Genomic DNA, 16,514 nt, shown 5'->3' with positions numbered 1-16,514 from the left:
TGGGGACAGACACCAAAAACAACAGGAACTACGAACCTGCAGCCTGCAAAAAGGAGACCCCAAACACAGTAAGATAAGCAAAATGAGAAGACAGAAAAACACACAGCAGATGAAGGAGCAAGATAAACACCCACCAGAACTAACAAATGAAGAGGAAATAGGCAGTCTACCTCAAAAAGAAATCAGAATAGTGATAGTAAAGATGACCCAAAATCTTGGAAATAGAATAGAGAAAATGCAAGAAACATTTAACAAGGACCTAGAAGAACTAAAGATGAAACAAGCAATGATGAACAACAAAATAAATGAAATTAAAAATACTCTAGAAGGAATCAATAGCAGAATAACTGAGGCAGAAGAACCGATAAGTGCCCTGGAAGACAAAATAGTGGAAATAACTACTGCAGAGCAGAATAAACAAAAGAGAATGAAAAGAAATGAGGACAGTCTCAGAGACCTCTGGGACAACATTAAACGCACCAACATTCGAATTATAGGGGTTCCAGAAGAAGAGAAAAAGAAAGGGACTGAGAAAATATTTGAAGAGATTATAGTTGAAAACTTCCCTAATATGGGAAAGGAAATCAAGTCCAGGAAGCACAGAGAGTCCTATACAGGATAAATCCAAAGAGAAATACGCCAAGACACATATTAATCAAACTGTCAAAAATTAAATACAAAGAAAGCATATTAAAAGCAGCAAGGGAAAAGCAACAAATAACACACAAGGGAATCCCCATAAGGTTAACAGCTGATCTTTCAGCAGAAACTCTGCAAGCCAGAAGGTACTGGCAGGACATATTTAAAGTGATGAAGAAGAAAAACCCACAACCAAGATTACTCTACCCAGCAAGGATCTCATTCAGATTTGATGGAGAAATTAAAACCTTTACCGACAAGCAAAAGCTGAGAGAGTTCAGCACCGCCAAACCAACTTTACAACAAATGCTAAAGGACCTTCTCTAGGCAAGAAACACAAGAGAAGGAAAAGACCTACAATAACGAACCCAAAACAATTAAGAAAATGGGAATAGAAACATACATATCGATAATTACCTTAAATGTAAATGGACTAAATGCTCCCACCAAAAGACACAGACTGGCTGAATGGATACAAAAACAAGACCTATATATATGCTGTCTACAAGAGACCCACTTCAGACCTAGAGACACATACAGACTGAAAGTGAGGGGATGGAAAAAGATATTCCATGCAAATGGAAACCAAAAGAAAGCTGGAGTAGCAATTCTCATATCAGACAAAATAGACTTTAAAATAAAGACTATTAGAAGAGACAAAGAAGGACACTACATAATGATCAAGGGACCGATCCAAGAAGATATAACAATTGTAAATATTTATGCACCCAACATAGGAGCACCTCAATATATAAGGCAAATACTAACAGCCATAAAAGGGGAAATTGACAGTAACACATTCATAGTAGGAGACTTTAACACACCACTTTCACCAATGGACAGATCATCCAAAATGAAAATAAATAATGAAATGCAAGCTTTAAATGATACATTAAACAAGATGGACTTAATTGATATTTATAGGACATTCCATCCAAAAACTACAGAATACACATTTTTCTCAAGTGCTCATGGAATATTCTCCAGGATAGATCATATCTTGGGTCACAAATCAAGCCTTGGTAAATTTAAGAAAATTGAAATTGTATCAAGTATCTTTTCCGACCACAACGCTATGAGACTAGATAACAATTTCAGGAAAAGATCTGTAAAAAATACAAACACATGGAGGCTAAATAATACACTACTTAATAACGAAGTGATCACTGAAGAAATCAAAGAGGAAATCAAAAAATACCTAGAAACAAATGACAATGGAGACACGATGACCCAAAACCTATGAGATGCAGCAAAAGCAGTTCTAAGAGGGAAGTTTATAGCAATACAATCCTACCTTAAGAAACAGGAAACATCTCTAATAAACAACCTAACCTTGCACCTAAAGCAATTAGAGAAAGAAGAACAAAAAAAACCCAAAGTTAGCAGAAGGAAGGAAATCATAAAGATCAGATCAGAAATAAACGAAAAAGAAATGAAGGAAACGATAGCAAAGATCAATAAAACTAAAAGCTGGCTCTTTGAGAAGATAAACAAAATTGATAAACCATTAGCCAGACTCATCAAGAAAAAAAGGGAGAAGACTCAATCAATAGAATTAGAAATGAAAAAGGAGAAGTAACAACTGACACTGCAGAAATACAAAAGATCATGAGAGATTACTACAAGCAACTCTATGCCAATAAAATGGACAACCTGGAAGAAATGGACAAATTCTTAGAAATGCACAACCTGCCAAGACTGAATCAGGAAGATATAGAAAATATGAACAGACCAATCACAAGCACTGAAATTGAAACTATGATTAAAAATCTTCCAACAAACAAAAGCCCAGGACCAGATGGCTTCACAGGCGAATTCTATCAAACATTAAGAGAAGAGCTAACACCTATCCTTCTCAAACTCTTCCAAAATATAGCATAGGGAGGAACACTCCCAAACTCATTCTACGAGGCCACGATTACCCTGATACCAAAACCAAACAAGGATGTCACAAAGAAAGAAAACTACAGGCCATTATCACTGATGAACATAGATGCAAAAGTCCTCAACAAAATACTAGCAAACAGAATCCAACAGCACATTAAAAGGATCATACACCATGTTCAAGTGGGGTTTATTCCAGGAATGCAAGGATTCTTCAATATACACAAATCAATCAACGTGATAAGCCATATTAACAAATTGAAGGAGAAAAACCATATGATCATCTCAATAGATGCAGAGAAAGCTTTTGACAAAATTCAACACCCATTTATGATAAAAACCCTGCAGAGTGTAGGCATAGAGGGAACTTTCCTCAGCATAATAAAGGCCATATATGACAAACCTACCACCAACATCATCCTCAATGGTAAAAAACTGAAACCATTTCCACTAAGATCAGGAACAAGACAAGGTTGCCCACTCTCACCACTCTTATTCAACATAGTTTTGGAAGTTTTAGCCACAGCAATGAGAGAAGAAAAGGAAATAAAAGGAAGCCAAATCGGAAAAGAAGTAAAGCTGTCACTGTTTGCAGATGACATGATACTATCTATACATAGAGAATCCTAAAGATGCTACCAGAAAACTACTAGAGCTAATATTTGGTAAAGTAGCAGGATACAAAATTAATGCACAGAAATCTCTGGCATTCCTATACACTAATGATGAAAAACATGAAAGTGCAATCAAGAAAACACTCTCATTTACCATTGCAACAAAAAGAATAAAATATCTAGGAATAAACCTACCTAAGGAGACAAAAGACCTGTATGCAGAAAATTATAAGACACTGATGAAAGAAATTAAAGATGATACAAACAGATGGAGAGATATATCATGTTCTTGGATTGGAAGAATCAACATTGTGAAAATGACTCTACTACCCAAAGCAATCTACAGATTCAATGCAATCCCTATCAAACTACCACTGGCATTTTTCACAGAACTAGAACAAAACATTTCACAATTTGTATGGAAACACAAAAGACCCCGAAGAGCCAAAGCAATCTTGAGAAAGAAAAACAGAGCTGGAGGAATCAGGCTGCCTGACTTCAGACTATACTACAAAGCTACAGTAATCAAGACAGTATGGTACTGGCACAAAAACAGAAATATAGATCAATGGAACAGGATAGAAAGCCCAGAGATAATCCCACGCACATATGGTCACCTTATCTTTGATAAAGGAGGCAGGAATGTACAGTGGAGAAAGGACAGCCTCTTCAATAAGTGGTGCTGGGGAAATTGGACAGGTATATGTAAAAGTATGAGATTAGAACACTCCCTATCACCATACACAAAAATAAGCTCAAAATGGATTAAAGACCTAAATGTAAGGCCAGAAACTATCAAACTCTTAGAGGAAAACACAGGCAGAACACTGTATGACATAAATCACAGCAAGATCCTTTTTGACCCACCTCCCAGAGAAATGTAAATAAAAACAAAAATAAACAAATAGGACCTAATGAAACTTAAAATCTTTTGCACAGTAAAGGAAACCATAAACAAGACCAAAAGACAACCCTCAGAATGGGAGAAAATATTTGCAAATGAAGCAACTGACAAAGGATTAATCTCCAAAATTTACAAGCAGCTCATGCAGCTCAATAATGAAAAAACAAACAACCCAATCAAAAAATGGGCAGAAGACCTAAATAGACATTTCTCCAAAGAAGATATACAGATTGCCAACAAACACATGAAAGAATGCTCAACATCATTAATCATTAGAGAAATGCAAATCAAAACTACAATGAGATATCATCTCACACCAGTCAGAATGGCCATCATCAAAAAATCTAGAAACAATAAATGCTGGAGAGGGTGCGGAGAAAAGGGAACACTCTTGCACTGCTGGTGGGAATGTGAATTGGTACAGCCACTATGGAGAACAGTATGGAGGTTCCTTAAAAAACTACAAATAGAACTACCATATGACCCAGCAATCCCTCTACTGGGCATATACCCTGAGAAAACCATAATTCAAAAAGAGTCATGTACCAAAATGTTCATTGCAGCTCTATTTACAATAACCAGGAGATGGAAACAACCTAAGTGTCCATCGACAGATGAATGGATAAAGAAGGTGTGGCACATATATACAATGGAATATTACTCAGCCATAAAAAGAAACGAGATTGAGTTATTTGTGGTGAGGTGGATGGACCTACAGTCTGTCATACAGAGTGAAGTAAGTCAGAAAGAGAAAGACAAATACCGTATGCTAACACATATATATATGGAATTTAAGAAAAAAAAAGTCATGAAGAACCTAGAGGTAAGACAGGAATAAAGACACAGACTTACTAGAGAATGGACTTGAGGACATGGGGAGGGGGAAGGGTAAGCTGTGACAAAGCGAGAGAGTGGCATGGACATATATACACTACCAAACGTAAAACAGATAGCTAGTGGGAAGCAGCTGCATAGCACAGGGAGATCAGCTAGGTGGTTTGTGACCGCCTGGGGGGGTAGGATAGGGAGGGTGGGAGGGAGGGAGATGCGGGAGGGAGGAGAGATGGGAACATGTGTGTGTGTGTGTGGCTGATTCGCTTTGCTGTAGAGCAGAAACTGGCACACCGTTGTGGGGCAATTATACTCTAATAAATATGTAAAAAAAAAAAAGAATTAATAATAATAATAATATCCCTGTTGTCCGATGGGGAATTTTTAGGGTTTTAAAAAGTGAGCTCCACAATGATCTCTAGCAAGATCATTGCTTAAATTTGTTCTCCGTGCAGTGCTAAGTTTTCTGGGGGGTAAAAAAGGAAAATAAAAGAGTATCTTGATAAACTGCAAAAAAAAAAAAAAAAAAGGTTTGCTCGTATATTGAATGTTGAGTATAAGAAAAATCAAGAATGGCTCTAAGCTTTTTGGCCAAAGGTCCTAAAGAGATGGAGTTATCATTTACTGGATAGGAAAAACTTCTGGAGGAACAGATGGGGAAGGTGGAAGTTCAAGAAAGAATTAGGACCTCAGTTTTAGACCTGTTAAATTTGAAAGGCCTATTAGACATCCAAGCAGAAATACTTTTGTAAAGTGTTGGAGATATGAGATAAGATTTTTTAAGACCTAAAGCATGAAAAGAGTTGACCTTGAAAGAATAAAGAGCACTGTAGCCAAAGAAAATATGAGACTGGGGCGCAGGGAAATAAGTTTGGCTTACCGAACACACTGAAAGGCCAGTGAGCTTACACATAGGAAGACTAGACAACAGGAATTAAAACAAGAAATGATTTTTAAAAGGAGAGTCTCACCGTAACAAAGCAATAGAAAATACTGATACATATTTTGGTACCTGAATGCCATGGACAGAATTGTGTCCCCTCAAAATTCATTTGTTGGACTTCCCTGGTGGCGCAGTGGTTAAGAATCCACCTGCCAATGCAGGGGACATGGGTTCGAGCCCTGGTCCAGGAAGATCCCACATGCCGCAGAGCGACTAAGCCCGTGCACCACAACTACTGAGCCTGCACTCTAGAGCCCGTGAGCCACAACTACTGAAGCCCGTGTGCCTAGAATCCGCGCTCCACAACAAGAGAAGCCACAGCAATGAGAAGTCCATGCACCACAATGAAGAGTAGCCCCCGCTCACTGCAACTAGAGAAAGCCCACACTCAGCAACGAAGACCTAATGCAACCAAAGATAAATAAATTTATATAAAAAAAGAAAATTCATTTATTGAATTCCTAACACTCAATGTGATGGTTTTTGGAGATGGGTCTTTTGGGAGGTAATTATGGTAGATGAGGTCATGAGGGTGAGTGCCTCCTGATAGGATTAGTGTCCTTATAAGAATCCTTACAAATAGTGGAAGACAAAGATGTTTCTCTCTCCCTCTCTCTCTGCACCCACATAAAAGAAGAGGTCATGTGAATACACAGTGAGATGGCAGTCACCTATAACCCAAGAAAAAACCTATAAAACCTATCGTGCATCAGTATAAAACCAGTATCAGTATAAAACCTATCGTGCGTCTTGATTTTAGACTTACCAGCCTCTAGAACAATGAGAAATAAATTTATGTTCTTTGAGCCACCCAGTCTATGGTATTTGCTATGTCAGCCCAAGCAAACTAATATAGTGGAAATGGAGTTACACTGAACAAAAATATAAGATATGTGAATGGCTTTGGAACCATTCTAGTTCCAAAGTTTGGAACAATTGCTAGCAAAAGCGTAAAGTGCGTTGAAGAAACCATTAGTAGTAGCCTCAAAGTCCTTTGAGGGGATGCTACAGGTGAGAGTTTGTGAAAGGACAAAATCTTACTGAAAACTGGAGGAAAGGAGAGCCCTGTTAAAATAGAAGCAGAGATTACAGTAATACTATACTTGCAGTTATGTAGAAACTAGTTAATAAGCAAAATATAGAAACTGCCACATGGTTTCTTCTGGCTGCTTACAGTAAAATTCTATAATGCTATATTGCAGAAAGAACTATTAAACAAAAAGGAGTCAGGACTTGATAGTTTTGAAAATTCTCAGCCTTTCAAAGTGGTAAAAGATGCTAAAATTAAGAAATAGTCTTTGACGGGAATAAAGACGCAGACTTACTAGAGAATGGACTTGAGGATTCGGGGAGGGGGAAGGGTAAGCTGGGACGAAGTGAGAGAGTGGCATGGACATATATACACTACCAAACGTAAAATAGATAGCTAGCAGGAAGCAGCTGCATAGCACAGGGAGATCAGCTCGGTGCTTTGTGACCACCTAGAGGGGTGGGACAGGGAGGGTGGGAGGGAGACACAAGAGGGAGGGGATATGGGGATATAGGTAGATGTATAGCTGATTCCCTTTGTTATAAAGCTGAAAGTAACACAACATTGTAAAGCAATTATACTCCAATACAGATGTTAAAAAAAAAAAAAAAGAAATAGTCTTTGAGCAAAGATCAAATCCAGGGCATTGCCAGGAAAACATGGTCCAAAAATGAAGCCCATATTGTGACAAATCTTTTGTTAAGACCTCAGAAAGATCAAAGGTGATGCCTCAGAATGTTGTTCAGAGAGAAAAAAAAGCCCTCTAAAGAGAAAAAACCTGTGCCTCACAAATCCTCTCAATCAAAGGGTTGCTAGGAAGCTTAAGAACGCTGCTCCTCAGCCATCTCAGAAAGGACCCAAGGCAGAAGGGCACTGAGCCCAGAGAGTTTTGCAGGCGTAGCTTGTTGACTGATGGCGTGACCAAACAAGATTCACAGGAGACCCACAAAGTTCTTAAGATAAAAATTATCTACAGAGAGGATTCTTAAGTGTTAGCATTCTATTTTTGACCTGGGAGGTAATTTAGGTCACAGTTATGAGCTTGATTCATGAAGCTGTGTATTTATGTTGTGTGCATTTCTCTGACTTGAGTTATAATACACAACAACAACAAATGTCATATTTTTTTTAAAATGCTGGGTTCAATCATTACTTTGAATCCTTAATTTCCTAGCAGGTCACAGATCAAAGTTTGAAAAATTATGGTCTGGGATAAGAGCTGCAATAGTAAAAGAAACTGGGGGAAAAAAACATAATTTGGAGTTTGAAGGTAGAACTGATAGTGATGGACTGGAGTAGGGGAAGAGCAGGGAGAAGTGTCAAAGATGACTCATGTTTTTGCTTTGAACATCTGAATGGATGGAAATGCCACTTACTGAGATGAGGAAAAGTAGAGAAGGAGCAAATTTAAGATATGGGGGAACAGAATGAAGAGTTTGCATCTGAACATGTGAAATTTGAGACATCTGTTACATACACAAGCAAAGATGCCAACTGGATATACAAGTATAGAGTGCATCACTGACTATCCTAAGTTTGCCTCCCTCTCCCACAAGTGCCTTACCTTGTTTTATTTTCTTCACAGGACTAATAATTGTTTGAAATTATCGTAGTTTTTTTCATATGCTACTGTCTCTCCTCGACTAGAAATTAAAGCAAAACCCTCACATTTCATTTGCTTATTTGTTGCTTGTGAATGAATGCACTGATGTCCCTAATTCTTTTTCCCTCCTGAGTATCCTTTATGGTCTGACTTTGAAGTTTCCTACCACAAAAGAAGTAGAGTATATTACCCTATCCCTTGATTCCAAGTTTGCCATGTGACTTGCTTTGGTCAAGTCTCAAAAGGCCTTGCATGTTGCAGATTATTCTCTTGTGCTTCTGCGGTGACCATGAAAAGGACATCCCAGAGCTGGCCCTCCGGTCCCAAGAGGAAAATGAGCGACATATGACCCAGCCAAGCAGTACTAAAACAGAGCCTCCAACCAACCTACAGTCATATGATCAACCCAGACAAAAAGAGCTGAGCATGACTTAGATCATCTGATTCCCAGTCAACCTACAAACGTGTAAGCTATAATAATAAATAATCATTGTTTAAAATTGCTGAGTTTTGGAGTGGTTTATTACACAGCAATAGCTAACTGATATACTGCTATATTCCAGTGCCTAGAATAGTGCCTGAAATATAATAATAGCTCAATATTTTAAATGAATTATTTATTTCAAAAGGAAATGGAGGGGGCTTCCCTGGTGGCGCAGTGGTTGAGAGTCCGCCTGCCGATGCAGGGGACACGGGTTCGTGCCCCGGTCCGGGAAGATCCCACATGCCGCGGAGCGGCTGGGCCCGTGAGCCATGGCCGCTGAGCCTGCGCGTCCGGAGCCTGTGCTCCGCAACGGGGGAGGCCACAACAGTGAGAGGCCCGCGTACAGCAAAAAAAAAAAAAAAAAAAAAAAGGAAATGGAGGGACTTCCCTGGTGGTGCAGTGGTTAAGAATCCACCTGCCAATGCAGGAGACACAGGTTCCAGCCCTGGTCTGGGAAGATCCCACATGCCACGGAGCAAATAAGCCTGTGCGCCACAGCTACTGAGCCTGCGCTCTAGAGCCCACGAGCCACAACTACTGAAGCCCATGCACCTAGAACCCATGTTCCTCAACAAAAGAAGCCACCACAATGAGAAGCCCCTGCACCACAACAAAGAGTAGCCCCCGTTCGCCGCAACTAGAGAAAGCCCATGCGAAGCAATGAAGACCCAACACAGCCAAACATAAAAAATATAAATAAATAAATAAATTTTTTAAAAATCATTCAAAAAAATTAAAAAGGAAATGGACAAGGAATAGCCAAAGAGGCAAGAAAAACCAGAAGAACGAGATGTCACAGAGGCCAAGAGAAGAGAATGTTTTAAGAAAGAAGTGATCAAAAGGGACTAATGGTGCTGAGGTCTATTAAAATAGGATTGAAAAGTATTTACTTGATATGGCAACGTAGTGATCAGTGGTAGCCTTGAGAAAGGAGGGAAGCCAGATTGGAATGGACTGAGTTTAAAATGGTAAGAAATAGCTACAAGAAAGAAAATTTCCATGGCCCCAAACTGGCAGTGCTCCTCTATACCATCCTACCATTCTTCCTTGAAGATTTCTTTCCTTTCTGATTACTTGATCTTGACTATCAAACCTGGGATATATTTCCTGCAAAGAATAGGAACGCTGAACTTTCAAGCACAACTATTTTCTTTCTTATCTCACAGTACACAACAAGGCACTGGTTCAGGGTCATACAATAAAAACAAAAACAAAATCAAAAACTCTATCTGCACTATCCCATGCTTTATCTAACTGGCTAAGGCAGGCTGATCACTGATCATCAGTCAAAAAGCTAGGATGTTTACCTACAAAATAAAAATCAACTATGAAATTTAAATCTCGTAAAACACTATGGATTGACAGATGATGATGGACTCCTGATGGATTCAAATACTGAGAATAAAATTTGGCTACATAAATCTATTACCAAGAGCTAGCTTTAAGTCTCATTACCATATTCAGAACTAATGAGCCTCAACTTATAGTCTATGATTAAAGGAGACAAGATTTATGTGATTTTTCCTATTTCAATGTCTTGTTTTGGAGCAGTCTAGGTACTTCTCATATGATGTCCTATGTATAAATACTTTTAGAAAACTGAATTCTATACAGACTATTTCTTCAACTTAATTGAAAAACCATTTCATATTTTATACATCTTGGCATCCCCCCCAGTTTCTTAAGAAATACCTATTGTTTCTCACACATGTATGTAACTACCAATAAGACTTGAAGTTTGTTAACATACCATATTTTTCCATGTGCTCTTTTCCAGCAAACCCAAACATCTGAGAAGCAACTGGGTGGGCTGACAATCCGTACTTGTTGATCAGGACTTCGAGATGCTTATCAATTGGATTGGTCCTGTTTGAAAACTAAGAGAGGGGAAAACACAAAATTGAATAAGTACTTGACATGATGATAGGTGTCTCTTTTAACTATTACAGCGTTACTAAGACATTTACTTATTTGAAGTGTAGAGTAAGCCAAAAATGGACAATGTGAATAAAATCAGTCAGAAAACGCTTTGCAGGGAAACATGGGAAGGAAAAATAATCAAGTGACCAAAGAGGTATTAATTCTTTCAAGAAACATGTATAAAGAATCCATATGTGCAAATAACTACTCAAGGTGCTGGGGATAAAACAGTGAACAAAACAGATAAAGTCCCTGCTCATCTGGCATTTACATTTGAGGGAGGAGGGGACAAAGTAATGGGGATGAAAATTAATTAAAATGTAAATAGTAATGCTATAATGAATAAATTCAAGTATAGGGATAAAGATTGAAAGTGGGAAGTGCTACTTTATAGAAAATAGTCAAGGGAGGTCACATTGACAAAATGACATTTGAGCAGGGATGTGAAGGAGTAGGAGCAAGTCATTTGGACACCTTTGGGAGAGGAGCATTCAAGGCAGAAGGAACAGCAAGAATAAAGACCCAAAGGCAGGAGCAGGCTTGGGTATTTGAGAAAAAGAGTGAATTAGGGTTAGGATAAAGTGATACTCAGAGTGCAATCACCTCTGTTTCCATGGTTCTAGAATAGAAAAACACAGCTCCTACTGCAAACATTCTACAAAGGGAAAGCTAACTTTCTTACCAGTTTACCTACTAGACTATGAACACACTGAGGGCAGGAACTCTGCTTCACATACTTCTGTATGTGTATCCAATGCCTAGCATACGGCCTGTTACATAGTAAACATTCCATAAATAATTGTTAAATGAAATAAATCAAGATTTTTTTGGTGCACAAAGGGGTTCTAAAGGGAATGCTATGAAAAAACTAAGATTAAGAAAAAATAGGCTTACAAGAGGAAAATTATTTAGTTAGATATGATAAGTAACTTGACAATCCAAAGGAGTAAGACAAAATGAGCTGATAAATGGGATCTGTGGAATCTGTGAACACAAAAATCTTAAAAATAAGTATATATAATTATGTGTTTGGATTTCCATAGATGTAAATTTTTTTCTGTCAAAAGAAATCTAAAAAAGAACATTTAAAAAAATACAGAAAATGTTCATACCTAAGTTAAAAAGGAATGTGAATGAAAACAATGATATACAACTTCTGCTTCTAGTCATGATGCACTATAGAAACCAGATTTACCCTTCTGTCTTAAGCAACTAAAAACCTGGACAAAATATACAAAGCAACTGTTTTCAGACAATGGACAACATAAAGCTTAGTATAGTGATCTCTGAAAGAACTCACAGAGAAGAGTAATGGAGAGACGAGAGAGAGAGAGAGAGAGAGAGAGAGAGAGAGAGAGAGAGAGAGAGAGAGAGGGAGGGAGGGAGAGAGAGAGCTGAAGATCTGAAGAGAGTTCCTCTTGAGTTTTCAATGACTCTAATCAACACATGAATATGAGGAAACTACTGAGACCAGGGAAAGAATCACTGGAAAGGAGCAGGCAGAATAATTCCCAATGTTCCCACAGGGACAGGAATAGTTCTTATTCTCCTAACATATGGGGCATCAATGGAATCCTGAGGTTACTGCTTGAGTAACAGTGTCAGTTTAGTCTTAGAATAATAAAGGCTGTTCTGATTCTACCTAATGAAGCTTAAAAGCAAGTCTCAAAAGTATCAAACCACTTCTAAAAAACACCTACCCCAGAACAAACCCCTAAGTAGTTAACAGAACATAAAAATTCAACACCCAACAAAGTAAAATTTAAAATGTCTAGCATTCAATCACAAGTTATAAGGCATGCAATGAAACAGAAAAGTACAACTTGTAAAGAGTGGATTAATCAATCAATAGAAATGATATAGCTGATAGAATTAGATGGGAACATTAAAACAGTTACTATAATATACTCCATCTGTTCAAGAACGTAGAAGAAAGCATGAACATGACAAAGAAAAATAGGGAAGATAGAAAAAAATGACCCACATGAAACTTTTAGAGATAAAATATACATTGTCTGAAATGAAAAGTAAATTCAGTGGAATTAACAGCAGATTAGACAATGCAGCATAGATTGGTAAACTTGGAGAAGTAGCAAATTAAAATATGGAGGAAAAAATCTAGAAAAAAATGAACAAAATCAGTGAATTATGGAACAACAACCAAGAAGTTTAGTAGATATGTAATTGGAGTCCCAGAAACAGAGAAAATGGAGAGAGACAGAAGTCAGAAAAAAAATATTTTAAGGCATAATGGATGAAAAATTTTCAAACCTGATAAAAACTATAACTCATATATCCAAGAACCTCAACAAACCCCAAGCACAAGAAACACGATAAAACTACACCAAGGTATGTCATAATAAAATTGTTCAAAACCAGTGATAGATAGGGCTTCCCTGGTGGTGCAGTGGTTGAGAGTCCGCCTGCCAATGCAGGGGTCACGGGTTCGTGCCCTGGTCCGGGAGGATCCCACATGCCGTGGAGTGGCTGGGCCCGTGAGCCATGGCCGCTGGGCCTCCGTGTCTAGAGCCTGTGCTCCACAACAGGAGAGGCCACAACAGTGAGAGGCCCGCATACCATGAAACAAACAAACAAACAAAAAACAGTGATAGGGCTTCCCTGGTGGTGCAGTGGTTGAGAGTCCGCCTGCCGATGCAGGGGACACGGGTTCGTGCCCCGGTCCGGGAAGATCCCACATGCCGCGGGGCAGCTAGGCCCGTGAGCCATGGCCGCTGAGCCTGCGCGTCAGGAGCCTGTGCTCCGCAACAGGAGAGGCCACAACAGTGAGAGGCCCACGAACCCAAAAAAAAAAAAAAAAAAAAAAACAGTGATAAAGAAAAATCTTAAAAGTAACCAAAGAAAAATACACATTAAGTATATAGGAACAAAAAAATAAGAATGACAGCAGACTTTAAATTGAAAACAATGAAAGCCAAAAAAAAAAAAAGAGTGAAGCTAAACTAGAATTCTGTACTCAGCAAATACATCTTTAAAAAAAAAGGTAAAAAAAATAAGGTAAATAAAGAATTATTAGAACATACAAAACTGATAAAATTCATCACCAGCAGACCAGCACTATGTGAAATGTTAAAGGAGAATCTTCAGGCAGAAGGAATATAATCCTAGAGGAAAATTGGAATCAATAATAAAGGAATAAAGATCACTGAAAATTATAAACATGTGGAGAAATATATGTTTTTTTTCTACTTTAAGAATTCTTTTAAAAATAATTGACTATTTAAAGCAAAATCAATAGCTGATATAGGGCTTATAACATGTATAGAAGTAAAATGTGCCTCTAGGAAGAGGTAAACAAAAAAATACTTTGTAAGGTTCACATGTAATACTATAGTGAACAGTCGTAACATTACTTAAAGGTGGTTTGTGAATAAGTTAAAGATGAATGTAAACCCTAAAGCAACCACTAAAAGCAAAACACCTGAGGCATAGTTAATATGTTCATAAAACAGACAAAATAAAATTATAAAACATTCTCAATGAACAGAAAAGAAGACAAAGAGGAAAAAAGGAATAAAGATATTGCACAAAAAGAAAATGAGTAGAAAGATGGTAGATTTATATCAGTGGTGTCCTAATAAATGTTTAATAGTCTCATGGGGGGTGAGGGTGGTCTTATTGATAGCATTTGTCTATTTTTGTGTTGTAAATACTCCCACCATGGCCAATTTGAATCTACTAGCATGATGTCACTGAAAGCAAAGATGAGAAGAGATATGCATAATCAGATCTTGCAAGCTGGTACAAGCCGGTAGGCATCAGTTTCAACTAACCACTAATGTAAACCCAGCTATATCAATAACCACATTAAGTGGAAAGGATATAAAAAGCCCAATTAAAAGGCAAAGATTATTATATTGTTAAAAAGCAAGACCCAACTAAATGCTGCCTAAAAAATATAATTCAAACATAAAGACAGAAATAGGTAAAAGGATGGGAAAAGATAAACAATTCTAATTCTACTCAAAAGCAAGCTGAAATGGCTATGTTAATATCAGACAAAATAGATATAACATCAAAGAACACTACAAGAGATAAGTTCTTATAAGTAGCCTAAAATCCTTCAAGAGGCAGGGTCTGACAAAGGGAGTACCTGGCTGGGATCCATAAAAACTTTCACAAATGCGTTTTCAGTTTCATGATATAATACACCTCACATCACCTCACAATGATGAAGGGGTCAATTTATCAAGGACATAACAATCTTAAATGTTAATACACCTAATATGAGAGCCTCAAACTACACGAAGCAAAAACTGATAAAACTGAAAAAAAATAGACAGATCCACAGATTTAGCAGCAGATCTCAATACCTCCCTCTCAATAACTGATAGAACAAGTAGACAGAAAAACCAGTAAGGATATAGAAGGCAACCGATATTATCAACCAACTTGACCTAGAATTTATAGAACACTCCACCCAACAACAGTAGAGTACACATTCTTCTCAAGTGCACAAGAATATTTACCAAAACACACCACATCTGGAGCCAAAAAACAAGTCTCAATAAATGAAAAAGCATTCACATCATACAAAGTATATTCTCTGACCACAGATAATTAAAATAGAAATAAATATCAGTAACAAAAAGGTATCTGTAAACTGCCCAAATGTTAGGAAGCTAAGCAACACACTTCTAATGTATGGGTGAGAGAAGAAATCACAATGGAAACTGCTAACCAATTTGACCTAAATGAGAATGAAATCATGACATAAAAAATTTGTGGTATGCTGCTTAAGCAGTGTTTTAAAAGAAATCTATAACATTAAATGCCCATGTTTGAAAAGATTTAAAATCAATGACCTAAGCTTCCAGCTTAATAAACTACAAAACAGAGTAAATTAAATCCAATGTAAGAATTGAAATATTAAGGTTCACAGCAGATATAAACAGAAAATGAGCAGAATGAAGTAGAATGGATAGAAATTAGTAGAATGAAATAGAAAAGAGAAAAAAAATAGAGAAAAGCAATGAAAACAAGGGCTGGTCCTAGTAGAATGAAATAAAAAAGAGAAAAAAATCAATGAAAACAAGGGCTGGTACTCTGACAAGATCAATAAGACTGATAAACACCTTTTGTTATACTGATCATGGAAAAAATAGAGAAGACAAAGGTTACCAACATCAGAAGAAGAGAAAGGACATATCTAAAGATCCTACCTTGAGGGGATACTATGGGAATAATATGAACAAGTTTTTGTCAATAAATTCAACAATTTAGATGAAATGGACAAATTCCTTAAAGGGCACAAACTATCAAAGCCCACTCAAAAAAAGAAATAGATAACCTGAATAGTAATATACTTACTAAAGAAACTGAACTTTAAAACCTTCCCATAAAGAAAACTACAGACCTAGATGTGCACTGGTGAACACTACCAAACATTTAAGGAAAAAAATACCAATTATATAAACAAACTCTTCCTAAATAAAAAAAAAAAGAGAGAAGGGAACAATTCTCAACCATTCTATGAGGCCAGCATTATCCTGATATCAAAAGTAAATAAACATTAAAACAAAAAAGAAAACAAATCAACACCATCACAAACATATACACAAAAATCATTAGCATAATTTTAACAAATTAAATCCAACAACATATAAAAGATAAGACATCACAACCAAGCATTTACCCCAGAAAT

At 37.3% G+C, this 16,514-nt stretch overlaps 1 protein-coding gene across 2 annotated transcripts in view; it reads right to left on the bottom strand.

Moving 5' to 3' along the window:
- Positions 1–16,514, bottom strand: part of SCP2 (sterol carrier protein 2) — a 163,755-nt gene that overhangs the window by 116,635 nt on the left and 30,606 nt on the right. For both annotated transcript variants that reach the window (XM_060022190.1, XM_060022200.1), the window contains one exon: positions 10,683–10,809. In XM_060022190.1, coding sequence (XP_059878173.1) covers positions 10,683–10,809 — 127 coding nt within the window. The remainder of the gene's footprint in view (positions 1–10,682; positions 10,810–16,514) is intronic.

Source organism: Delphinus delphis, chromosome 1, assembly GCF_949987515.2.
Source record: "Delphinus delphis chromosome 1, mDelDel1.2, whole genome shotgun sequence".
Classification (NCBI taxonomy): domain Eukaryota; kingdom Metazoa; phylum Chordata; class Mammalia; order Artiodactyla; family Delphinidae; genus Delphinus; species Delphinus delphis.
Note: the sequence above shows the minus strand (reverse complement) of the source record. Positions and strands in the feature narration are given on the sequence as shown.